The 24,485-nt window shown below is 52.4% G+C and overlaps 2 protein-coding genes across 6 annotated transcripts in view; both read right to left on the reverse strand.

Annotated features, from left to right (window-relative positions):
- Window positions 1-1,125: 1,125 nt before the first annotated feature.
- On the reverse strand, window positions 1,126-10,080 carry DLAT (dihydrolipoamide S-acetyltransferase). The gene is made up of 14 exons (XM_063178598.1): window positions 9,862-10,080; window positions 8,909-9,010; window positions 8,324-8,448; window positions 8,053-8,209; window positions 6,987-7,113; window positions 6,517-6,710; window positions 5,949-6,114; window positions 5,666-5,736; window positions 4,921-5,004; window positions 4,730-4,837; window positions 4,183-4,298; window positions 3,763-3,925; window positions 3,165-3,301; window positions 1,126-2,706 (listed from the first exon to the last, which is right to left on the reverse strand). Exons 1-14 carry the CDS (start codon window positions 10,078-10,080, stop codon window positions 2,577-2,579), a joined length of 1,899 nt encoding a protein of 632 aa, XP_063034668.1. The 3' UTR covers window positions 1,126-2,576.
- A 1,113-nt stretch (window positions 10,081-11,193) lies between these two features.
- DIXDC1 (DIX domain containing 1) overlaps window positions 11,194-24,485 on the reverse strand; it is a 32,315-nt gene continuing 19,023 nt past the window's right edge. For 2 of the 5 annotated variants that reach the window (XM_063178603.1, XM_063178601.1), the window contains exons 6-20: window positions 20,231-20,367; window positions 19,758-19,906; window positions 18,719-18,808; window positions 18,562-18,615; window positions 18,097-18,147; window positions 17,071-17,175; window positions 16,600-16,653; window positions 16,006-16,098; window positions 15,857-15,928; window positions 15,287-15,373; window positions 15,003-15,164; window positions 14,840-14,906; window positions 14,017-14,125; window positions 13,721-13,829; window positions 11,194-12,883 (exon numbers count right to left, since the gene is read on the reverse strand). In XM_063178603.1, coding sequence (XP_063034673.1) covers window positions 12,803-12,883; window positions 13,721-13,829; window positions 14,017-14,125; window positions 14,840-14,906; window positions 15,003-15,164; window positions 15,287-15,373; window positions 15,857-15,928; window positions 16,006-16,098; window positions 16,600-16,653; window positions 17,071-17,175; window positions 18,097-18,147; window positions 18,562-18,615; window positions 18,719-18,808; window positions 19,758-19,906; window positions 20,231-20,367 — 1,420 coding nt within the window. In that variant the 3' untranslated portion in view covers window positions 11,194-12,802. Of the gene's footprint in view, window positions 12,884-13,720; window positions 13,830-14,016; window positions 14,126-14,839; window positions 14,907-15,002; window positions 15,165-15,286; window positions 15,374-15,856; window positions 15,929-16,005; window positions 16,099-16,599; window positions 16,654-17,070; window positions 17,193-18,096; window positions 18,148-18,561; window positions 18,616-18,718; window positions 18,809-19,757; window positions 19,907-20,230; window positions 20,368-22,382; window positions 23,444-24,485 lie in introns of those variants that run through there. The other 3 variants (XM_063178605.1, XM_063178604.1, XR_010030904.1) reach the window with 3 other exon arrangements.

The following is a 24,485-nucleotide window of genomic DNA, read 5'->3' on the forward strand; positions in this document are numbered from 1 at the left end:
CCGGGGCAACGGCGCCGCCATGGCCGTGAGGACCGTGAGGGCTCCGGGCGGCCCGAACGGAGCCGAACCGCCCCGAACGGAGCCGGTACCGCCCCGGTACCGCCCGGCCCGGCACCGGACCCAGCCCCGCGCTGCCCCCCCTGGCTCCGACCGCCTGGGCCCCGGAGAGCAGGTGACTGCTCGAAAGAAATTCTTTTTTGGGGAAAAAATACCCCAAACTAACGCAGAAATTGCCAGAAACACTGTGGCTGGGTAATGCTGCAAACGATAGAACTCGTTAGTACTTTGAATCAATTACTTAACTAATAAAATTTAAGTAATGGCTTGAATTCTCTTTTAAGTAATGGTTTAAATTCAATTTTAAGGAATAGCTTAAATTCAATTTTAAGTAATGGCTTAAATTTAATTAATATTTTTTATAAAATATTTTAAAATAGTTTTAATCAATTTTGAGTCTTATTTATAATTTATTTTTTAAATTGCCTTTTAATTAATTGTTTTCCGTAATTGTGGTTATTCTTAGCCAGCATTTAGCAAAGATGTTGTGAGATACTTCTGCACAAACAGAGCTTGGGAACACGACTGAAACTTCTTGAAGTTTTGGCAGATGACACAACAAAAGCCCAGAGTGAAAATCTTTTGTAGGAGTGTGGTTAAGGGCATTTTTAATTCCTTTTTTACTCATGAGGGGTGAATATCTCAAATGCCTTTAGAGATACAAGCAGGAAAGGAAGGTTGGAGGAATAGCAGTAAAAATGAGTAAAGACTGTAAATATTCAAAGAATAGTTGAATATTTAGTCACAGAATTTGTTATGCGCTGTAGTAAAGAACCACCAATGCCCACATGCTTTACTGAAGGGACAGCAGGAACAGTGGTGATGGTTTTTTGTTAAATAAATAAATGGACAGGATGCCATGGTTAGAGCAGCTCTCTTCAAGTATTTAATGCTGGAACAACCTGTCACACATGGCCCCACGCGTGAGCAGAGACGAGAGGAAGCTGCAGACAGCAAAAAGCAAAAGATCTGTGATTAAATCTCAGGTTAACAGGGTGAGAGGCTGCAGAGCACTGAGCCACAGCAGGAAAGCCACACACAACTGATGAGAAAAGCACTGGGACATGGTTTAGTAGTTGTCAATTCCCAACATTTAATGGAACATGGGTTCACTAGAGCCAGTCTGGAATCAGGGTATTTCAGGTCATTCAAGAAAATCCAAAATCTTAATGCACTTTTTTTTTGCGCTTAAGCAAGGCATCACAGCAACCAGACACTAAACAGTTCCCACAAAAATATTTAATTTCCACAGTATTTTCTTTCAGTATCTTTAGTGAATTATGTAGAATTTTACAGGAGACAGTACTTAATGCAATATACAGAATAACAGGATCAGCCTGAACAACTTCTTCCTTTTTTTTCCAACTCTGCCCCCCTATTTAATTCTCCTGGTCACTCTGTCATTACTGCACGTTTGTCCTTTTTTTTACACGAACATTTCCATGTGGAAAGTGGAATTTCAGAATGTTCAGCACTGCAGCCCTCGCAGGGTACAATGCCTGGGGTAACTGGACACGAGTCCAACAGACTAGAGAAGCACCTTACATACAATATGTACATGGAGAGCACATTCTGCAGCTTCACTGGGGCTGGACAACAGGGACAATCCAGGGAAGGTCTGCAATTCCAGTGGCTAAAGTCAGAGCTTCCTGTGTTAGAATGCCTGAAATGAAAAATCCCAAACACCCCAGTCCTCACATGATTCCCTTCCCCTGCTGGGGTTATCAGCATGTGTGATTTGCCTACACTGCCTTCCAACACACACTGAACACTCTGCAAAACAGTGACTTCCATGGCACCAGAGCCCAGGGTTAGCTCAGCCACAGGAACAGCAGCTGCAGGGGTTCCACAGCAGAAGCAGATGGCAGTGAGAGTCCATGAGAGATGCACAGCATGTTGTTTGGTGCCCCAGAGCTGGGACCCACAGCCAGCAGAGCTCCTTCACCTCAAAGTGCTCAGGGAGCTCAGAAGGTCCCGGCCAGAGCCAAATTCCAAACAGGAATTTTGGAACAGCAGTGCTGGCCTCTGAGACTGTCCCCAGCCCTGCTGTGCCACCTCCCAGCCCAGAATGGGGCAGTTCCCCTCCTCTTGTCCCTTCTGTGGCCATCTCACCTGCGCTCCTGGCCAGAGATGTTTGAAACTCCAGGCTCTGACAACACCGAGGTCATGAAAGAAAATGTTGGTGTGCAGCCCCTGGGCACCCGAGTTCAGAAGCAGCTGGCACAATGCCAGGATAATTTTGTTTTATTTAAAATCTGGGATGCTTAACTCTGTTTTGGAAGAGTTTGCAAGTTAACTAACTGTATAAAAATACAGTGTAGCTGTAATATTGCTCTGAAAAGCACTTTTGCAAACTTTTTTTTTTTCTGTACAGACTGGTAAATAACATTACCAGATAATATAATACATTTTTTTTAAATAAAAAAAGGAACTCTCTCAAAGTCTGAACACTAAAGTCTAAATAGCTTGTTTAAAACACAACAGTGTGACCCATGAAAATTCGGCTTTGCATGGTTAAATTATAGCAGCATGGTTACTGGCTTTTCAAGGAAGTTCTTGAACTCAGCAAGCCACTGTGCTCCAACTGCTCCATCCACAACACGGTGATCACAGCTCAGGGTGACAGACATCACGCTGGCCACGTCAAAGCTGGGAGAAAAACAACAAAAAGAGGGTTAACACACCCCTCTGCAAGGCAGTGCCACTTACAGAGCAGAGAAGCTGCTTGGAGAGCCAGGAATAGCAGCTGGTGCCTGGTGACAGATGTTTCCCCCAGCTGCACTGGGGAGATCATGTTCATTCCTTCTCTGAGGAAAACCAAGGAAGGAACTTCCCAGAGGCACTAAAAACACCTCTGTGTGCTCCCCTGAGGGCAGGGAGCTCACAGACAGCCCCACACACAAAGGAAAAAAACATTTTAGCTCTAAGCAAGGGGATATTAATACAGGATCCATCCTTGAGGATTTCCTTAAGTGCAAATTGGAGCAAGTACTGAAAGCACTGTGTCAACAATACATTTTAACGTTTTTAAAATTATTATCTAATGTAGGTGTTAGGAAACTAGGCATGACTTCAGAGTTTGAGTCCAGGATCAGATGGAAACTCACCCTTTCTCATTATCAGCTGGCACTAGTATTTCTTTTGAGGAACCCACTGCCAGGATGCAGGCTTGAGGTGGATTGATTATAGCAGAGAAATTCTTAATCCCATACATTCCTAAATTGGAAATTGTGAAAGTACCACCCTAAAAGAAAACAAACACATTCAGGGGCAAACTCACAAAAACTGGGAACATGAGGAGAGGGGGGACCTCATTCCAGTCTGCAGCTTCCTGAGGAGGGGAGGCTCTTTGGTGAGCAGGGACAGGATCCAGGGAGAGCTGGAGCTGTGCCAGGGGAATCTGGGATGGATCTCAGGGAAAGGTTCTTCCCCAGAGGGTGCTGGCACTGCCCAGGCTCCCCAGGGAATGGGCACAGCCCCAAGGCTGCCAGAGCTCCAGGAGGGTTGGACAGCACTCCAGGGATGCCCAGGGTGGGATTTGGGGTGTCAGTGCAGGGCCAGGGGCTGCATTCCATGACCCCTGTGGGTCCTTCCTACTCAGGACATTCTGTGACTACTGAACAAGGCTCAAACATCACAAACCAGCCTTTGCTCCTTTCAGACAAGTCAAGAGCAGCAGAGTTTACACCACCTGGGGTGTCTGACCTGGAATTCATGAGGCTGCAGCTTGCCCTCGCGGGCCCTGGCTGCCAGGGAAGCCACGTCCTTGCTGATGGCAGCCAGGCCCTTGATGTGGGCGTTGAACACGATGGGGGTGATGAGCCCTGCAGGGGTGCTGACAGCCACACTCACGTCCACCACATGATTCCTGCAACACACACAGCAGCTGAAACACCTCCAGCAAGGGAGCAAACAGGAAAAATAAAAACAGGCCAGACAACCCAAAATTAACATTAATTTGTGACAATGATTTCACCTTTCCCACCAGCCTTAGACTCGAAGATTTTATCACTTTAACAAAACCTCTCACCTTCACATCGTATTTTTCCCCTCCCTCAAATCCCAGCAGTTCTTTTTTGCCATGAACAAAGGAAGTTTCTGGCTCTGACCATGCCATAAACTTACTGCCTAATAACTGTGTCCATCCATGAAGAATTTGCCTCAGGCACTTTCAGGCATGCCAACGCAGAAGCTTTAATGATGAAATCATTGACAGAAAGCTTAATGTTCTCCGAGACCTCCTGCAAATGAAGAGATCCCACGTGTCAGTTTGTCCCCTACACATCCCCCCAGTTAACAAGGGTGGTCACTGCAGTTCACAGGAACATTAGAAAGCAATCACACCACTTGCAAGCATTGAAATTCAAGGATAATTTAGAAGGTGAAAGTATTTCCTTTGTAATTTAGGAACGTAGGTTTTGTTAATGTTTAGTTTTTCTCAAACTTGGCTTGGAATTATTTTACCTTTCTTCTTATTAAAAATCTTTCTATCCTTTTATTTTCCACCTGAAATAATGAATCACCACCAAGCAGAGCTCAGAACAGCCCCTTAGGGAAGTCAGGAAGGAGCAGACATGAGGAAAACCTGCTTCTGTCACAGACAGTCCAGAACTCACCCACAAAAAGCACTCAAAAGAATGGTTTTTTCCCAAGGCAAGATGCCAGAACTCACCTGATTGAGCTCCTTCCTTAGCACCAGGACTTTCCCCATGTTGACATCGATGGACAGGTAGTAGTGAGGTATTGTTTGTTTGGACTGCATCAGCCTCTGAGCAATGACCTGGGGTGTGCAGAGCAAGAACACAGATCAGCCTGGAGCCCTCCCGGCCAGAACAGCAGCCCTGGCACACACTGAGCCCTTACCCTGCGGATGTTGCTGATGGGGATGTCTGTGAAGGTCCCCTCGGGTGCTGCTGCCACCACAGGAACTGCCTCCGGAGCTGCAGCCTGCAGGGAACACCAGTGTCACCCCAGAAACACACAAAGGAGCTCAGTGCTGAGGCCAAGCTGCCCCTTGGGAAGAGCTGCAGCCATTTCCACCTCTCCAGTGCCCACCAAGCTCCTTCTAACCCCTCTGTTTGGTTACTAAATGCAGCATGGAGTGTTTAGCAGCTCAGCACTGAGATGTGCTGCTGTGAAGCTCCAGCCCAGCCAGTGCTGCTCTGGTTGTTGTACTGACAGCAGAGCTGTGCTGGGGGCTCTCCCAAACTGCAGCACACAGAAAACACCTCCATCAGCCCAGGGACAGCACAAACCACAGCATCAGAGCACTTCTGGGGCAGCACTGACAGGCTGGGCTTGGCTAGGTCTGCCTTTCCTTCTGACCCCCTGTCCCCAGCAATCTGGCCCAGCTGGGACTGGGTGCCCTCACCCATGAGGATTCAGCAGCCAGAGGAAGGGTTGGGAGCACACTATTTTTGTTCTCAGTGGAATTTCAAAGGGACAAATAAAGGGAGAAGGCTTCACCAGTGCTTCTGGCAGGTTAAACTTCCCAACCTTACAGTCACCACCACCCACAGAATCCAGCAATGCCAGTTCCATGCAGGAACTGCCCTTCCACAGAGCTTTCCATGCCCGTAAAATCCCTTCCCACAGATTTCCAGCCTACCACTGGAGCAGCCTTTGATGGCACAAATGACTCCACATCTTTTTTGGTGATTCTGCCATCTGGTCCAGTGCCTGAAAGGGACAAAGGAAAACAGGAGAGGATTTTGATTATTTCCAGCATGGCTTTGCTTCTAAAGCAAAGTTTTATTCAGTTTTATTCAGCAGAGAGAATCACTGAACACAACTCCTGGTTCACAGCTGCACAGTCAGGAAGAACAGGAGTATATGGCTCTGCAGGGACAGAAAACTGACAGTGAGAGCAAAGAAGTGGAAAGGAAAGGTACCTTTCACTTGGGTAAGGTCGATTCCTTTCTCTGCTGCCAACTTCTTTGCCAGGGGACTGACCACGACCCTTCCTCCTTTGCGGGGTGGCCCTGCTGAGGGGGCTGCAGCAGCAGGAGCAGCAGCAGGCTGGGCAGGAGGAGGAGCAGCTGCAGGAGTTGCCATCACCTTAACAGAGAATCAAAGCCATCAGTGGAACCCACAGTAAGAGAAATGGCCCACCTAATTATCAATCTAGAGATAATGACTTGTGAGCACAAAGGCTCCCAGAAATTAAATCAGAAACTCGCTGGGAAGGAGGTCAGCTGAATAAAAAACCAAATAAAATACAGAACTTGAGCTCCCCATTTTCAACGATGAGGAATCAGGACCGGCACAAGCAACAAGCTGGGAAAAATTCAGAATGAATGAAACCTGCTGTAGGTCTTGGAGGGCAAATCAGTGATCATTCCTCAGCACATGGATCAGCCTTGCACTCACAAATCAGAACACTCCTGCTGAAGCCTGGGCTTCACGCTGTCAACAACAGCTCAGTCAGGCTTCTCAGTGGTGCCCATAAGTTCTCCTTACCTGGGGAGGAGGAGGAGGGGGAGGAGGAGCTGGTGCCTTCATGTCAGTGACTGCAGCAGCCTGGTAGTCAGCAAAGGCTGGGATATCAGCCTCCTTCTCCACAATGATGCACAGAGGAGTTCCTAAGGGCACATCTCTCGTTCCTTCAGGCACCAAGATCTTTGCCAGGTAGCCTTCCTCCTGCACTTCAAAGCCTGCAGGGGAGAGAAACAAACAACACTGAGGAGCTGAAGGGCTGCTCCAAGTGCTGCTGCTGCTGGAGACTGAGAACCCTCTCCAGCAGGGAACCTCTCCAGGCACTTGCTATGAAGGATTGATGAGATAATAGAAGTGTTTTTAGGAGCTCTGCAGTGGGATGGGATGTTAACCAAACCTGTCCCACAGCACCACCCCCTGAGCAGCCAGAGGAGCTGGCAGAGGCTGCTCAGGACCCTCCCAGGGCACCTCACCCACCCTGGCTGGGCACTCACCGATTGTGGCTTTATCTGTCTCAATCTCAGCCAGCAAATCTCCCTCACTCAGCTTCTCCCCAACCTTCTTCTCCCACCTCTGCACGGTGCCCATTGTCATGGTGGGTGACAGAGCAGGGAGGGTGATCTGGGAAGGCACAGAGCACAGCACAGTCAGACCCTCCTCACCACACAGCAGCACAGCCTGGACTCCTGAGAATGATGCCACCCTAAAGAAGCAGCTTTAATGCACTCCCAGTCTGGCTCCATGGCAGCCAAGCAGAGCTGTCCCTCTGTGCTGCTTTGGCTTCTGTTAGCAAGGCCTGAGCAGGAGAGCCAGCAAGAGCAGAGGGCAAGGAATGGATCAATCACAATAATCATCACTGCAAGGCCAAGGAAGGCTGCAGCAAGTCCCTTTGTCACTGTGACACACAGCTGGGCACAGGGAGCAAGCAGAGGGAAGAAAGCAACTTCAGTAGCCAAAACACACATTTAGAAGCCATTCATTAATTATTTTATGCCTGACTTTGAGTAACATCTCACACAAATCAGTTCCCCCATGCTTTGGCTGTGGGATGCGGTTCAATATTCCAGATTTTCCTTTTCAAAGCAACCCCCTGTACAAAATGCTCAAATCCATCAGTGGATACACTCAGAATCCAAGCAAAGGAAAAAGGTTACACCCACAAACACAATTCATTATTGGTCACCCACAGACACATCTGGAGTGGCCACCAGAGCACCACAGGCTGGAGTTCTGCTCTGAGATATGAGCAGAGCCTATTCACACTAAGCACAAGGTCTTTTTACACCACAACTGTCCAAAAATGCGGATTTAGCACATTTTTCAAAGCAACAACCCTGGAGGCATAGGTCTCTCCTCCACCAGCAGCTGGGATGCTGAAATGAATTTATTAAAAAAGCTTTCTGGGGTGTCCCCCAACACCTGCTCTAAGCACACCACAACTGAAGCGGCACAGTCAATAAATTCTCCAGACAGTTTCTATGACAAAATGCCCCACAGGCAGCAATGCTGGGGCAGAAAAAGAGTGCAAGAAGCCTTAAAGCAGGAGCAGTGCTCTCTTACCTGCATGTGAGGAGGGTAAGAGCTGCCAGGGGCCTGAGGAGAAGGCTGAGGTGGTGGGGAGGGGGCTGCAGCTGGAGGGGGAGGCACTGAGGCTGCAGGGGCAGCAGCTGCTGCAGAATCCAGGGTGTAGTTTTTGAAGGCATCAATGTATTCAGGCCTAGAAGAACACACAGAGCCCCAAAGCCCGTCAGGTGATGGTCTGTCCTTCACTCAAGGCATCCCAGAAGCCCCAAGAGGGGGAATTCACATCAAGGGTTAGGAAAATACATACTTTTCTACTGTGATACATATTACAGCCCCAATGGGAACATCCCTTGTTCCTTCAGGCACCAGGATCTTGGCCAGGTAACATTCCTCCAGGCTCTCAAAGCCAACTGTGGCTTTGTCTGTCTCCACCTTTGAGAGAGAACAGCAAATGGTGAGCCCAGAGCCTCCCAGGGTCACAGTTCTGGAAAAATCACCCTAAGGCAGCAGCTCTAGGGAAGTCTGCCCTCAAACTAGCTCTGAGAGGCTGACAGCCACTCCTTCCCACCAGCATCCCTTGGGATATGGGATCCAAAATCTGCATTCAGCCAGGGACAGCCCCCAGGCCAGACATGCAGCTCAAGAGAGACAGCTCAGCCTGGTCCCCAGGATATTTCTGCTATAGATCCCCTTCAGCCCAGCCTCATCCCCATGATATTTCTGCTATAGATCCCCTTCAGCCCAGCCTGGTCCCCAGGATATTTCTGCTATAGATCCCCTTCAGCTCAGCTTTGTCCCCAGGATAGCCCTGCTATAGATCCCCTTCACTGATCTTGTCCCCAGGATATTTCTGCTATAGATCCCCTTCAGCCCAGCCTCATGCCCAGGATACCTCTGCTATGAGATCCCCTTCGTTGATCTTGTCCCCCTCCTTCTTCTCCCAGCGTGCGATGGTGCCCATCTGCATTGTGGGGGACAGCGCTGGCAGTGCCACCTGTGAGGGACAGGGCAGGGTCACAGCCAGGCAGCACACACGGGACAGACACAAATCCTCAGCTCAGCGTGGATGTGGGGCACAGATCTGCTGCAAATCCCCAGCACTGCCCCAAGCTGCTGGTGAAGGACCCTGGCAAAGCCACAGTGGGTGCTGAGGGCAGAGGCTGTGCTTGCCCCATCCCTGGAAGTGTTCAAGGTCAGCCTGGGTGGGGCTTGGAGCAACCTGGGACAGTGGAAGGTGTCCCTGCACATGGCTTTAAGGTCCATTCCAACCCCTTGGCACTCTATGATTCCCCCAAGAAAGGGTTACAGAGAGCCAGGGCTCGGCCCGGGTCTACCAAGGGCCAGCAGGGAGCTGGGATAAAGGACAGAGGTGATGGAGGAAGCACCCAACAGCCACGCAGGGACTTGAGGCTAAGTGGTGCCAAAGGCACAAAAAACCACCGATTTTCTCCCAGTTTGGGCGGCCAGGCGTTGGAACAGGATTACCCACAGAGGCGGCAGAGTTCCCATCCCCGGGGGCATCCAAGAGCCGTGCGGGTGGGAGGCTCCAGCGCAGTGCTGGCTCGCTGATCCTAAAGGACTTTATCAACCTCGATGATCCCATAACTCAATCCCCGGGGCAAAGTGAGCCGCACGGGGAGGGGACGGAAAACGGAGAGGGGAAAGGGAAGGAGGAGGGACGGGGAAAGCGAGGGGGAGAGGGAAGGGGAAAGCCAAGGAGGAGGGAGGGGGAGAGCGAAGGGGCAGGGACGGGGGAGAGCGATAGGGGAAAGCGAGGGGAAAGCGAGGGGGGAAGCGAGGGGGACACGGGGGACAGACGGGGCAGGTTCCGGGGGAGACTCTCACCTTCTGGTGCGCCGGGAGGCTGCAGCAGCGGCGCGGGACGAGCCGGGGCCAGGCCGGTGGCGGCAGCAGCGGGCGAGGCGCGGGGCCGCCCCAGACCGGGCCGCGCCGGGCCGGGCCAGCCCCGGCCCCGACCCCGGCCCCGAGCGCTCGGCGGGGCCGCACCAGGCCGGACGGCCCGGCCGCGCCCCGGGACACGCGTCGCGCCAACACCCGCCACATGCTGGGGCTGGGGCTGGGCTGCAGCCGGGCTGGGCTGGGCCGGGCGCACCGGGGCCGGCGGCGCTCGGTGACCTCCGTGCGGGCGGCGCGGCGCGACACTGGGGCGGCCGTAAAGCGGCGGCGGGCGGGAACCGGCCCACCTCAGCACCGCCTCAGCACCGCCTCAGCACGGCCTCAGGAACCGCCTCGGCACCGCCTCAGCAAAGCCTCGGCACCGCCTCAGAATCGCCTCAGGCCCCGCCTCGGCGCCGCTCTGCCCGGAGCGGCCAGTGTACGGGGCTCGGCCTGCCGAAAACGGGATATGGGGCTCGTTCTGGCTCTGCACGGGGCTCAGCCTGCCGAAAACGGGATATGGGGCTCGTTCTGGCTCTGCACAGGGCTCAGCCTGCCGAAAACGGGATATGCGGCTCGTTCTGGCTCTGCACAGGGCTCAGCCTGCCGAAAACGGGATATGGGGCTCGTTCTGGCTCTGCACAGGGCTCAGCCTGCCGAAAACGGGATATGGGGCTCGTTCTGGCTCTGCACAGGGCTCAGCCTGCCGAAAACGGGATATGCGGCTCGTTCTGGCTCTGCACAGCTCCCTGAACGAGGGACAGCCGCGGGCCGGCTCTGCTCCCCAGGAACGGCCCTTAGGCTGTGGATGGGGCAGAACACATTAAATACATCCAGAGTCAGGGCTCTGTTCAGTCCTAAACTAAAACATATCAAGTTCCACCTCAAGCTAAGCAAGTTCTTCCCACGAGGGTGGGTTTGTTCTGAGGTGTCCTCTCGCTGCCATTTCCCAGGCTTGTCTGTTTCACTGCTTACAACTGGTTTATTTCTGCCAATTTCCTCAGAGTTACTTTCCTGTTCTTGTACTTGTCAACTTGATCTTGTAGCAAAACCTCTTCAACTTATTTTAAATTGACATCTGTTAAAACTCATTTAAAATTGACACCTTTTGCTTTGATGGGGGAGAAACCTCTCCAAAGCAAACTGCTCCTCTGGATAGCAGAGAAGGACACGAGGCTGCCCAACATCAGACCTTGAAAAGCTTTGAAATTTGCTCCATGAAAGTCCAGCCCGGGTGTGTGGCTGTTGCTGGAATAAAACCGATGAGTAAAACCCAAAGAATGAAACACTTGTGAGAAGTTTGCAATTCAAATACAATTGATCTCAGTATCACAAGCCCATGCCCTCTTCACTAGAGACCATGCAACAGAGAAACTGTGTCCAGGGGAGAAAGAAAATCATGGTTTCTTTTCCAAAGGGATGTATTTCCCTCGTTAATTAACCTGTTCATTGATGAACTTTCGTCCCGCTGTCTGTAAGTAGAAAGTCACACAAATTGTCCAGAACAGGAGGCAGCTTGTGTTGTGCCAATGTGGCACAAAACCACATAGGAACCTTGATATAAAACCCAGTATCAACCAGTTGGATTTCCATAATAAGGTAAAATTACAAGGCCAGTGTTGTGTCAACAGAAGACGATACAAAACATCTCAGCATCCACCAGGAAAGGAGTAAAACACAGTATAATGCGTGCAGAAATATACAGAGAGCACTTGCACTAGTATAAAAATAATCCACAGTCCTCAGACAAATGTGAATCGGTACAAAATAATTTCAAGAACAGGTTTACAAAAGGACATGTTAATATAAAACAGTAAAACCAGGCTGCCCCCTCTCCCAGCCTCATGCACAGCACACACAGACAGTCCCACAGGAGCTGGGAAGGAGCAGAGCCCATTTGACCTCCCAAGCCCATGGGCAATGTAGAGAAACAAAACCACAAAACCAAAGGGAAAACCCCTCCCTTGGGGGATTGTAGGGCTTGTTATTCCCCCAGCAGTTCTCTCCTGATCCTTCAGGACTCAGCATAGCAAGGAACTGGTGTGGGTAAGTGCTCGGTGGCCCTTGCAGCGGGGACAGCAGCAGGGGATGCCTGTGCACAGGAGGTGACAGCAGCGAGGGCAGGAGCACGGGGACAGAGGCTCAGCAAGGACAGTGGTGCAAAGACCTCAGGGAGCAGCTGATTCCAGCTCCCCCACCTGTGAAATCCTTCAGCAAACAAACAAACACCAAGATCCCACAGTCCCCAGAGCTGCAGAGCAAACCCCGAGGGGCTCGGAAATGGGAACAGCTTTGGGAAGTGGGGAAAGCAGGGCTGGGAGCCTCAGTTTGGGAGAAAGGTTGGTGAGCTTTGTTTCAGACCATGCACCAACCCTCTAGAGGACTCTTCCCCCACCCAGAGCAGGTCCTGTCAGCCTGCAATGTCCACAGAGTCACTCTGCTCCTGCAGGACAACAGCTGGTCCAGCTTCAGCTCCCACAATCCAGCAACCTCTTCTCCATGAAGGCAAAGCTTCGCATTTTCACCATCAGTGCAGTTTTCTATGACAGCAGCACAGGAGATGCCCAGCTGAGCCCACAGCACACGGTGCAGGGATGGAGGAGAAGGGGGCAAAGCATCCTTAAGGCCTCCAGGGTGTTGCTGGCAGGGCTGAGCCGGGTGTTTCTGTCCCACAGAGCCATCCCTGCAGCCTCAGGACAGCAGCTGCCCCTGGGCACGGGCACTCAGGTGCCAGCTGTCCATGCACACAGCCTGCACCACCCGTGGCTGGCACAGAGGCTCTATTTTGGCAGCTTGAATTGGCCTCCTCCCAGCACTTGGGCTCCTTGGTCACTCTCTGAGCTCTGCAGACAGTCACAGGTTTCCATAGAAACAGGGCTGGAAAGCTCCATTAATTCTCCCCGTGGTCTTCTTCCACCCAGGCCACGATTTTCCCCTCCCAGCCAGGAATGATGTCGTCGTCATGGAACACCTACGAACAAAAAAATTTAAAAAATAAAGTATTTCAGTCATGTCTGGGGTCTGGAGACAGGGTTCTGCAGTGTGAGTGGCATCAGGGGCATGAAGTCAAATCCTAGCTCAGATTTCCCAAAATAATCCAGGGAACACATGGCAGTGATGGCTGAGGTATGAGTCACATTTTCACAATTTAGGTAAATAACAGACCAGGCCTCATTAACCAATGAATATCAGGGTTATCATCGGCTGGTTTTTTTTGACATTAAAGGTAAACTAAAGACAGGAATCACGTCTTTTCTGAGCCAGACCACGACCTCCAGCTGCTGCTGCTGCCTGTCCCCAGAGACACTTTGCCCTTGCCCTAATCAATTTGTGAAGCAAGAACTGTCCCAACAACCTGAGATGAATCCAATCCACACCCACACCAGCCTGAGCACAACAGGCTGCACTGCAGCACACAAAGGGAACGATGCCACACACACACACACACAGAGTTCTCTCTGAAAAACCTTCAGAGAAAAGGAAGAGATTGTATGTTTAATACGGGCTCTCCCATTGCAATAGGGTTTATAAAACCTGCAGCCCAGAGCTTTGCTGTGTCCCTGGGCTGTGTCACAGGCTGGCTTTGCCCAAGGGGCTCTGCAGCTCCCAGGCAGTCACAGCCACATCCCTGGAGCAGCTTTTGCTGAGGATGGAAATATTTTAGCACAACAGGAGCTTAACCCACAGCTGGGAAAGCAGACACTTTTGTTTGGGGGAACATCCACTATTTCATTAGCTTAAAAGTGAGGTGACCATGGTCCCCAGGGCTGTGTGCTGACACCGATCCCAAGGCCAGTCCCACTTTTACCTCCTCCTTCACTGTGCCAAACTCTGGGTCCAGGGCTTTGAAGTGGTACCGATGGGTTCCTTCCCTATCAATGGCTGCCTTGAAATCCTTCAGAGTCACTTCCCCTAACCTGCAAGGGAAGTAAATGCAAATGCAAAACACAAAAACAAAGCTCAGGGACTACTGCAGATAATCCTCCCCAGCCAACAGCATGAAATCCAGTTAAAGCACAGCAAACCTGTGCTGGCTGGGAGCATGCCCAGGAAAGCAGAGCGCTGGTTTTAGGGGCACAGGAGGCTTAGGAAGGCCAGGCTCACCTCTTTGGTATGCTGACCATGAAGGGGGTGAGGGAGCGGTCGGTGAAGTACAACACTTTGGTGCAGGCACTGGTGCTCATCACGGGCGTGCTCTGAGAGTGAGGCAGCTCTGCAAGGCAGCAACTCCCTGATTATCATCCCTTATCACCATTAGCCCTCCCCAGCTTCGCTTCCCTGCAGGCCAGGATGGATGGTGGTGCGTGGATTTTAATTTGCCCATTTGTGTTTCTCTCCCCGGGTCCTGCCTTGCTTCCTGCTTCCCCCCAAGAGCTGAAACAGAGGAACTGAACCCCCCATTTTTAATGCTCCTTTTATGTAGAAGATACTCTGCACACATAGAAATGCGGTGTTTAAAAAGGAGATGTGGTGTTTCATTCTGTGGATATGAAGGCAGTAAACACTGAGTAGGGAACACTCCTCTGTCCCCACTAGATGGTGCACACAGCAGAGAGCTGGGATGACATCCCTTTTCCCAGGGATTGCCATGCTTATTCCTGCTGCAGCACTGCCCAAACGGCCCAGAGCAGCACTGTGATGGTGGATGTTTTTTGTTTTTACAGAAAACCAGCCATAAACGTGTGTCCCTTCCCTCTGCAGGGAGCTCTGCTCCAGGGAGGATCCTGGAGGGGGCAGATTCCCAAGGGGATTCTACACCTGGGAACTGAGCAGTGAATCTGGGATTCCCAAGGGGATTCTACAGCCGGGAACTGAGCAGTGGATTTGGGATTCCCAAGGGGATTCTACACCCGGGAACTGAGCAGGGGATTTGGGGTTCCCAAGGGGATTCTACACCAGTGGAAGGGCAGGATCTGCAGGCACTTACTGGATTTGGGAGGCCAGGAGTCTCTGCACTCGTTGGTTGCTCTGCTTGCGGGTGATTTCCCCCTCACCTGGCACACAAAGCCAAAACAACAGCGTGTCACCTCCGAGGCAGAGCCAGGCTGGGGTGCGAGGGGCAGGAGCTGCATGCCCGGGGGAGCCCTTACCCTCCTGTCCTGCCTCCTGTGCGTCTCCATGCGGTGCAGGCGCTCCATGAGGCTGGAGATGCCCTGCTCCAGGCTGTCGATGGTGTGGTGCTGCGGGTCGTGCCCGCTGAAGCTGTTCCTGAGGCTGCGCAGCGCGTCCCGCACCAGCTGCAGGTCACTGGTCTGCCCAAAACAGCACAGCTGAGCCCGGCCCGGGGCTGCCTCCCCAGCAAGGGGAAACCTCTCGGAATGAAAGAAAAATTCCAGGATATGTGGCTGGGAATGCAGCCCTCAGGGGCACTTACCCCTCGGTGGGCTGGGGGAGCGGCTCCTTTTCCTGCTGGCTGCAGAAAGCCATTGCTCTGGGCACTGTGACTGCTGAAAGCCATCACCTGGGCAGGGGAAGGTGTGTGAGGGTCAGGACCTTCCCAAAAATCCTCATTTATGCACTTCAAAGTGAGAGGGAATGAGAGCTTTCCACATCAGGGATGAAGCTCCCATCTTCTCCCAGATAAAGACACTCCCTAAAGCGTGCAGGGAGTTCCTGCTCAAAGCACAGACCCGATTCCTCACATAAAGGTGGAAAGACTCAATACCACGGTCAGCAGGAAAAGGGGGAAGTAAATTGAGCTGTGGTCTAACCACTGCCAGGGTTAGAGGTGAAGCTGGAAGCTGAGAAAGCCTCTGGCTTTCATCCCTGAGGATTCTGAGCCAAGAGGCTGAGCCAGAGTGCTCCGTGCTGGGGGCTCTGCCTGCCTTGGTCAGTGAGAAAGCAGAGCCAGACCTCTCTGGGATGGAGGGGAGGGTTTCTGGAGACAGGTCCCTGCAGGATGCTGGGCAAACACCAGCCCAGGTGTGGAGCAAGGCTCCCGTACCTCCTCAGCCTCTCTCTTCATGCAGTGAGCCAGCAGGGCCTCCTTGTGCTCCAGCTCCCGCTCCAAATCCACCTGTGGAGGGGCAGCAGAGGAGTCAGCACCCCGTGGGCCAGCCAGAGCAGCTCCCAGCCCAGCCCAGCCCTCCCTACCTGCTGGTAGCTGGCCTCAGAAAGCTGCCTGAGCATCTCATCCAGCTTGCTCTGCTGCTGCTGCAGGTGCCGCTCCTTCTGGCACAGCTCCTTCTGCAACACAGGGAGCCAGGGAGTCAGCAGGGCAGGAGGGAGGCTCTGTCATCTTCCCACGGCAGGGAAAATCCTGTCCTCTGCCAGGATCAGGTGGCTCGCACAGGGTGTGCTTTGCCAGATGTCAGAGCCGAGGGTCAGAGCTTTTTTGGACAAGATCAATCGGGTTTTTATTGCCCAAAGTCCCCTTGGCCAAAGATCCGCCGCTGAGGTCACACAGCCGTCCCAGAGCACGCAGATTCCCCAGGGATCAGAGCACAAACAGGGCGCCCACCCTCATCTGCACAAGTGCTGGACACGGCAGCCACCACCAACACCCACGACAATAAAAGACCTGCAGGAAGCCATGGGGGGAATGCAAAGAATTCTGATCCCTCCACCTCACTGCAAACACCCCTGGCTCCCACAGCTCCTCCCCAGGGCTGTCCAAGTGCCAGGGAAAGAACAATCCCATCCCAGAACCGAAGATCCACCCAAACCCCATGGAAGAGGCTCCGTTACTTTGTACTCTGCCAGGAGCCGGTTCCTCTCTTCAACCTTCCTCTGGAGGTCAACCTGCAGGAGAACAGCCGGGTGTGAGGCAGACATTCCCACAGAGTGCAAACCCCTTGTGCTGAAGGCTGAGCAGAAACCTACAGAGGGCAAGGGAGCTGCTGTTTAGGGTGGCACCTTTGCACAGAGACCTGCACAGGGCAGGTGCCACCTGCTGAGCCCGGGAACGAGGAGGGACAAATGCAACAGCACTGAAAACATCAGGGAAAGCCCCTCCCTGTCCCAGCTGAAGGTCCTGGAGGACAGCAAGTGGGAGTGAAGGTCAGGAATGTCCATCCTCAGAGCTGGCCTGTGAGCAGCCTGTGCTGTGCAGAGACCTCTGGCTGCTTGCTCGCTATCCCACGACCCTGAAATTTCTGCTGCAGCCACCCCGGGGGCCACCAACCCCCCCAAACAGCCTCAGCAGCGGCAGTGACTCACGTTCTGGTTGTGCAGCTCCTCCTTGTCCATGTTGGCTCTCAGCAGCTCCTGCTTGAGCTGCAGCACTGCGGCGTCCTGCTGGAGCAGCCTCTGCTGCAGGGCGTCCTGGGGAGAGGTGACCTCTGCAGGAGGGCAGGGGGGACAGGGACCCCTCCCTGGGGCTCAGGGGCCACAACACCCTGTGGCCACCCAGGCCTGAGCTGCTGCCAGGGGCTCTCGGCCCTCCTGCCTCTCCCTTAGCCAAAACTGATTTCCCTGCCAACGTTCTGGCCACCGGCACAGAGGGATTTCTCCGCTTCAGCCTGAATTTCCCTCTCCAGAAGTGATGAGTATTGGCTGTGATGGACAGAACAGCTCTAGAGGGCCTTGAGCCCTGCTGCTCCTGCCCCAGCCACTCACCCCGAGGGCACAGAGGGGCCAAGACCAGCCCAGGACACAAGGAGCCTTAAGGCCTGAGTGTGACCCAGTTGTGCAGTGAAATCCTCTCTGCAGAGGCCAAAGTCAGCACTAATTCTGCACCTTTCACTCACCCAGAGCTGCACCTTGCACAGCTGCTGCTGTTTGCTCCCTTCTGACAGGCAGCTCAAAAAATACCCCTGCCAGGAGGAGATCAGCAGTGTTGGCACTCCAGAGGCACAAACGGAGCTGTTTCTGGCCAGGACAGGGACACCCCAGGCTCTTTTTCCTGTGCTGGCAGGAATGAGTTCACTGGGCCAATGCTGCTGGGTGGGTACTCCAAGAGAGCGGGGAATAAAAGAGCCAGCCAACCAATTTATGCCTCTTTTTGTGCAGGAGAAACAGGGGGGAATAGAGAAAAAGGGGAATATTTGACCACAATTTAACAGACAGAGCAGAAAACTGGAAACCCAGCTCCTTGCACCTGCCTAAAAATTCAGAAATAAATCACAGGATCCCCCAATACTCCTCCTTCCACAGTCTGAGGCTCCTCAGAGGTGTGTGCTGTCTGCTGGCCCTACTCACCTGCAGCACTGCTGTTCATTTTTGGTGCAATGCCCCTTTCCTCACCTTTATTCCCTGGAGGTTCCGAGCTTCTTGTTTGTATTTCAGCAGCTCCTTCTGCAAATGCAACACAATTTGGTTAAACAGCACCTTGTGTTGTTAACCCCTTCAGGACCAAGCAGAGCTGGTGTTTCCTCTGCAGGAGGAAGCACATCCCTCCTCTTCCCACAGATCCCAGAGCCTGAGACATTTTAATGAGTTACAGACATGACAAAGAGCTGAGCTCTGTTATTAAAGTCCTGAGGAAAATAATGATTTCCCAGTCCCCCAGATCTGTCCTTCAGGCCAACATCAAACACTTCTCCAGCATCAGAACTGGTCTCAAGCCTCCAGAGTTGGAGCCTTCACAGAATATTCCCAGTTTTATCCATCCTGTTGCCCACCTTGCCTCATCCCCACCCCATTTTCCACTAAAAAATCAAGTGGGACAATCTTCAAAACTCTCTTCCCCTCCATCAGTCACCCTCTGACCTTCAGATCTTGATTTTCCTCCACGCTCTGGTCCAGGCGGCTCCGGATGATGATCTGAAAGCAAAACATCAGCATTAATGTGGTTACTGTGCAGCAGGGGCAGGGCAGGCCCAGAGGCAGCTGCAGCAGGGAAAGTGGGCTCCAGGGCTGTGCTCACCAGCTGCTCCTCAGGGCAGGCTCCACGCTCTGAAAGCTCAAAGGACCCCTCCTGCTCATCCTCAGGTAAAGACCCATTGAGCAACAAAGCCTGGGGAGATAAAGGGGAGGGAAAAATCTCATTTTCAGATATTTCAAAGGGAAAGAGGTGAGCTGCAGCTCTGGCCAGCAGTCACTCCTATTGACAGTCCCCAGCCAGCTTCATTTCCCATGTCTGCTGATTTATTCCCCTCAAAAATGAAGGGTTTTGTTGTTGTTGTTGTTGGTTTTTTTGGGTTTTTTTTTTTTTTTCAGGAATGAACAGGAAGATTTATCCCCTGACAAACTCTCCCAGGGGTCTGTCAGCCCATGCTCTTCCCCACAGAAAGAACCAAACAAGGACAACTCAGATTTCCAGGGAGTGAAGTCTCAGCTTCGGCACCTTATAGGGTGTGTGTGCATCAGATCCCCAATATATCAAACAAACTGTCACAATCTGGAGCTTCCCAATTATTGAGTAAGAGGAGGAAAATCGATGAACCAAATCCAATTTCCTGCGTGGCCACATCAGCTGCCTCTCCCCACTCCCAGGGGACGAGGGGGCAGCAGTGCCAGTCCCTGCTCCCAGTGGGCACAAATGCAGAGATTTTACCAGTCAACCAAGGAATTTTTTTATTTTTTTTTTGGTGACTCTTTTGTGTCCTGCCCATTGTCCCCTGGGGAAAGTGCCCGCCCAGCTGCCTGTGCTCCTCACACAATCTCTGCTTTGTTTACTGCCACATAAATATTTACAATTCAGAGCCACTGTGGTTCCCAGCACAAACAGAAAGGGATGTTCTGAGAGAGTTCAGTGCCTTCACCATGTGGATCAAGGGGCTCTGTTCCCCAGGCACAGCCAGACACACACCAGGCTGAGGGGCAGGGAGGGGAGTGAGGGAAAGACCCCAGAAATTAAGAATTGTGGGGAGAACGTGTGAAGGTTCATCCAAGCTGACAGACTGACTGACGCAGGGCTGGGTGACCCCGGGAGGGAACAGTCTCTGAGAAGAGAAATCCCTCACCTGCAAACCCGAAATCATCTTCTTTGCCTCCTCCATTTCCTTTTCCAGGTGGTCCTGCTGCTCCAGGAGCTGCTCCTCCCATGAGCTCTCCAGGTAGGACCCAGAGCTGCCCGGCTGCCACTCGGGCTGGAAGTGAGCCTCGGCCTCTTCTGCAGGAGAGAGGGGCTGGATGTGCTGCAGGCAGCCCAGAGGGCCCTGCTGCTCTGCCAGAGCCAAGGGGGACAGCGCGGCTGCCCCAGGATCCCTGCCTCACTCCTGAGGCCGTCCAAGCTGTCCTACACACACTTTATCTGTAACTGCACTCAGGGAGATCTCCACGCTCAGCACTGGCGACAGTGGCAGAGGGGGAGAAGCACTGGGGGCTTTGCAGAGCATCCCTCAGCGCCCAAGGACACCCTGGGGGCAGCCCTGACCCACCGCAGCCCCTGGGCAGCGTTTCCAGTTTATCACACACAACAATGCCGAGGTTTCACCTGGTTTAGGCTCCGTTTCTTCAGCCTGGAGGATCACCAGCCTCTCCTTCTCCTCCGAGGGGGCTACAGTGGATTCACTCTTTGCACTGTGCACGGGGCTGGGTGAGGTCAGGCTGCAGAGCGAGGCAGGAACAGCTCTTTTAGATGGTGGAGATTATGTTAATCAACACTAATTTTGAACAAGCATTTCTCCATATTCACTTTTATCTAAGAATTATCTGCATCCCAGAGGAACCTTCAACAACCCAGCCTGGACATGTACATTTTTGAATTCAGACTCTCACACACGGGTAGGACCACACTGAGGAGACATTTACTGCCAGCCTTATGCTGGACAAAATTCCATCCTGGCTTCATCTCTTGCTCCAGAGCTTTCAGATTAATCATTCCAACTTTAAATCCCAATATATTTGAGAGTCAGATTCAACTCACTCGTGTTCTTCGATTAAAACTTCTTGCGAGTGCCCACATATTTTCACAGGAGCCATCTCAGCTGACTGGGAGCTTCAAGCAATCTTTTTCTCAGGAATTCTTCCTGAGTGCATCTCCCAGACAACATCAAAAGGTGGCTGAAGCTCACTGACCCATTCAATGTACCCCGAAAGTCGCAGGGATTAATCCTTGCAAGTGTGAGCGGGAGTTAATTTTTCATTCTCCCCCAACACAGAAACAAAGGGCAGGGAACAAAAAAGAAAAAAACAGTGTGGAAATAATATAATAGGTTTAGAAAAATAAGAGGCTTCAGCAGCTCCCTCCCTGCATCTTCCCAGCACTGCTGCTCGTCTCCCACAGCTCCCACAGAATGGGCCAAGCCCTGCAATAGAGATGGAAATGACTTGCTGCTCCTGCCTGCCCCACTCCCACGGCCAGGACAGCCTCTCCTCATTCAAACTACAGACCTGAGGCCAGATTTTTGTGGCCCAAACTTATCCTGAGTTAAAGTGAAAGAATAATCAATGTCCAATAGAAATGTCCCACAGGGACAGCGCCAGTCCTTTCAGGTGTGTCCCTGAAGCTTAAAGGGCTCCTGGCTTTGCTCCAGGATTTACCTCTAGGAATTCCAAATCCATCACAGCAGTCCCTCATTAGACATATCTTTAATATCAAATTTAATATCAATTTAATATCAAACCAGCCCCTGCTCCTGCTCATTCCTGAATGGGGGCACGGCATAAAATTATGGGGTTTGGGGTTTTTTAAAATGCTGTTTATGACTTGATTTGGCAGTTCTGCTGGGATTGCATTATGTAACAAGGGCCAGAAGAAAGGATGGGACTTTCACACCACACAGACGCCAGCAGGAAGCCCAGCTGGTCTGACATGGCCAGCAGCTCCAGGAGGGATTTCACTTCTTTCTAGGAACAGATCTCAGAATTCCCTCCCTCCCTCCCATTCCCAGCTGATGCTCTGAACCTGCCCTCACCCCGAGGCACTGCTGGTTCTCATCCATGCAGAAACTGTCCCAGAAAAACACCACCAGGCACAGATGGGAGAGAAGGTGTTGGAACAGGGGAAGGGAAAAGGAAGAGCAGGATGGAAAACAAGCCTGGAAATAACGTTCCACATCCACTCCTCCCAGCACTGGATCCACAGCCCAAAGCCAAGAAAAGGCATCACAGGTGGGGATAGGTCCCCCCAGCACAGACAGCTTTACATTTCCTGAGGCATTTCCACATCCCCAGACCCTTTCCAGGCAGCTTTTCTATTTCCAAAGGCCCCTGGGCTCAGCCAGCATCCACAACCTCCTCCCAAACACTGCAAACAGTGCCCAAACAGGGCCAGAGGCAGCTGAAGCAGCAGCACAGGTCAGGCCGCTTTCTGCATCACCCAATTAACGCTGCAAACACTTGCCCAGGTTCTGTATCAATCTGAGCCATCACAGAGTGAAACAGCCTCTGATGCAACGCCTTTAAAAGTGCACAACAATCCCCTACTAAAGCATGCAGGAACCAGGGCTGGGAAATGAAAGCTTTCCAAGAGAGATTTATGATGCAAACTGCTCCACTTTATTCCTTCCACCACTTGGTTCCTTAACCCACATCCTGCCTCCCCAGAGCCCCAGATCCTCCAGCACAGCCCAGCTTCAGAGCAACGAGCCCCTGAACGCCCCGAATTCTAACCAACACCCACCACGACGCACACATTCGCTCACCATTTGACCTGCTTCCCTCCCATGATCCCACTTGAAGCTGCGGCCTCACAGAATCCGCAGGATCCCGGCTCTGCTCATTCCTCCTTCCCTTCTCCACCGCCCGGGGCTCAGCTCCTGCCAAACTCCGGGGCAAATTCTGCGAGCCCGAGCGCCGAGGAGATTCCCGGCAGGAACAACGCACAAACACACACACACACACAAAACCGGCTCAGGGGCTCCTCCGGCCGAGAGGGAACTCCGGGAACGGGCTGGGCTCGGGAGCCGGGGGGGAATCGTGCAGCCTGCCCGCGGCTCCCGCTGCTTTCCCTCGCTCGTTATTCGCCTCCCGCTGCTGCTGCATTTTGCTCCGCTGCACAGCCGCCTGTGCTCATCACAAGGCTCCGGGCTTGCCGGGGGTGTTCCTCATCCCATCCCGCCCTCCTTGCGCTGCCGAGCAGCCGAGGAGGGAGGGAAAGAAGGAGCTGCGGCAGGTGTGGGGCCCGTGCGCTGCCGGGGGATGCGGGATGGGCTCGGGATGCTCTCCCGGCTTTAGGGGGATGCAGGCTGTGCTCAGGCTGCTCTCACAGTTTCCAGAGGGATTCAGGCTCTGCTCAAGCTGATCTCCCCAGCTTCCAGAGGGATACAGGCTCTGCCCAGGCTCTCTCAGCTTCCAGAGGGATGCAGGCTCTGCTCAGACTCTCCCAGCTTCCACAGGGATGCAGGCTCTGCTCAGGCTCTCCCTGGCTTTAGGGGGATGCAGGCTGTGCCCAGGCTCTCTCAGCTTCCAGAGGGATGCAGGTTCTGCCCAGGCTCTCCCAGGTTTCCAGAGGGATGTGAGCTGTGCCCAGGATGCTCTCCCAGCTTCCAGAGGGATGCAGGCTCTGCCCAGGCTCTCCCAGCTTCCAGAGGGATGCCGGCTCTGCCCAGGCTCTCCTGGCTTTAGGGGGATGCAGGCTGTGCCCAGGCTCTCCCAGCCCAGCACGGCTCCCTGTCGCTGTCCCTGTCCCTGCTGCTGTCACACGGGCTGTGCAGGCACAGCCTTTCTCCGAGATGCCTGGCTCGGGGGTGGGGGAGGGAATGCTGCTGGAAGGGGAGGGGAAACGGAGAGGGATGGGTGAGGGGCTCGGCAGCCGGGGAATCAGCTGATTTTGGGCAGATTTCTCCATGAATCATTTCGGCAGCCTGCGCTGCCCTCCCTGGGAATCGGGAGGGCTCAGAGCCGGGGATGCTGCCCTGGGACACCTCAGCTGGCAGGAGGAGGGGTCCCTGCACTCTCACCATTAAAAAATGCATCTCGTTCCTCCCAGCCTGTTCTCCGAACCGAGCTAAGCCCGTTCCTCCCCGCGAGGAAAGGGAAAGCATCTCAAAGCATCTCATTTCCATCGTGCAGAATTGTGCCAGCACAGACACCCCCAGCAGCTGCAGGGGAAGAACTCTCCCAGGTTTTGATCATTTTGGAAAGATTCTCGCTGTGTTCTGCCCTATCAGCGATAATATCACCAGAGGATCCGTGACATTGTGGGGAAAAATAAAACAGAAGCGCGGGATGTGCAGAGAGATTTTTGCTTACCACGAAAATAAGGGTAACAATAATAAAAGAATAAAAGTAATAAAAATAAATAATACTAAAAGAATAAAATAATGAAAAATAAAAAGAATAAAAATAAATAATAAAAATAAAAATAATAAAAATAAACAATAATAAAAGAATAAAAATAATAATAAATAATAAAATAAAATAATAAAATAATAAAATAATAATAAATAATAAAATAATAAAAATAATAATAATAAAAGAATAAAAAATAAAAAAGAATTTAGAAATTAAAATCTAAGGGAACAGCAGCTACCTGATGGGGCAGGAGAATACATCAAATATTGCATCTCCCTCGAAGGGAGGGATGGGAGCAGGCAGCAGCATGTGGCACTCCTGAGCTCCCTGCTCAAGAGCCAAGCTCCTGTGGCATTACCCATGCAACGCCGCTGCCAAGAGCAGATTTCTACATCCCCCCTGGCAGGCTGGCCTCCAAAGCACACTGCTGACATCATGTGGAGGCACTGCTCCAGCACTGCCTCCCCGGGAGCCCCACGCTCCTCCTCAAGTCTATTTATAAACACTCCCTC

This window comes from Melospiza melodia, chromosome 29 (genome assembly GCF_035770615.1).
Source record: "Melospiza melodia melodia isolate bMelMel2 chromosome 29, bMelMel2.pri, whole genome shotgun sequence".
NCBI classification, from domain to species: Eukaryota; Metazoa; Chordata; class Aves; order Passeriformes; family Passerellidae; genus Melospiza; species Melospiza melodia.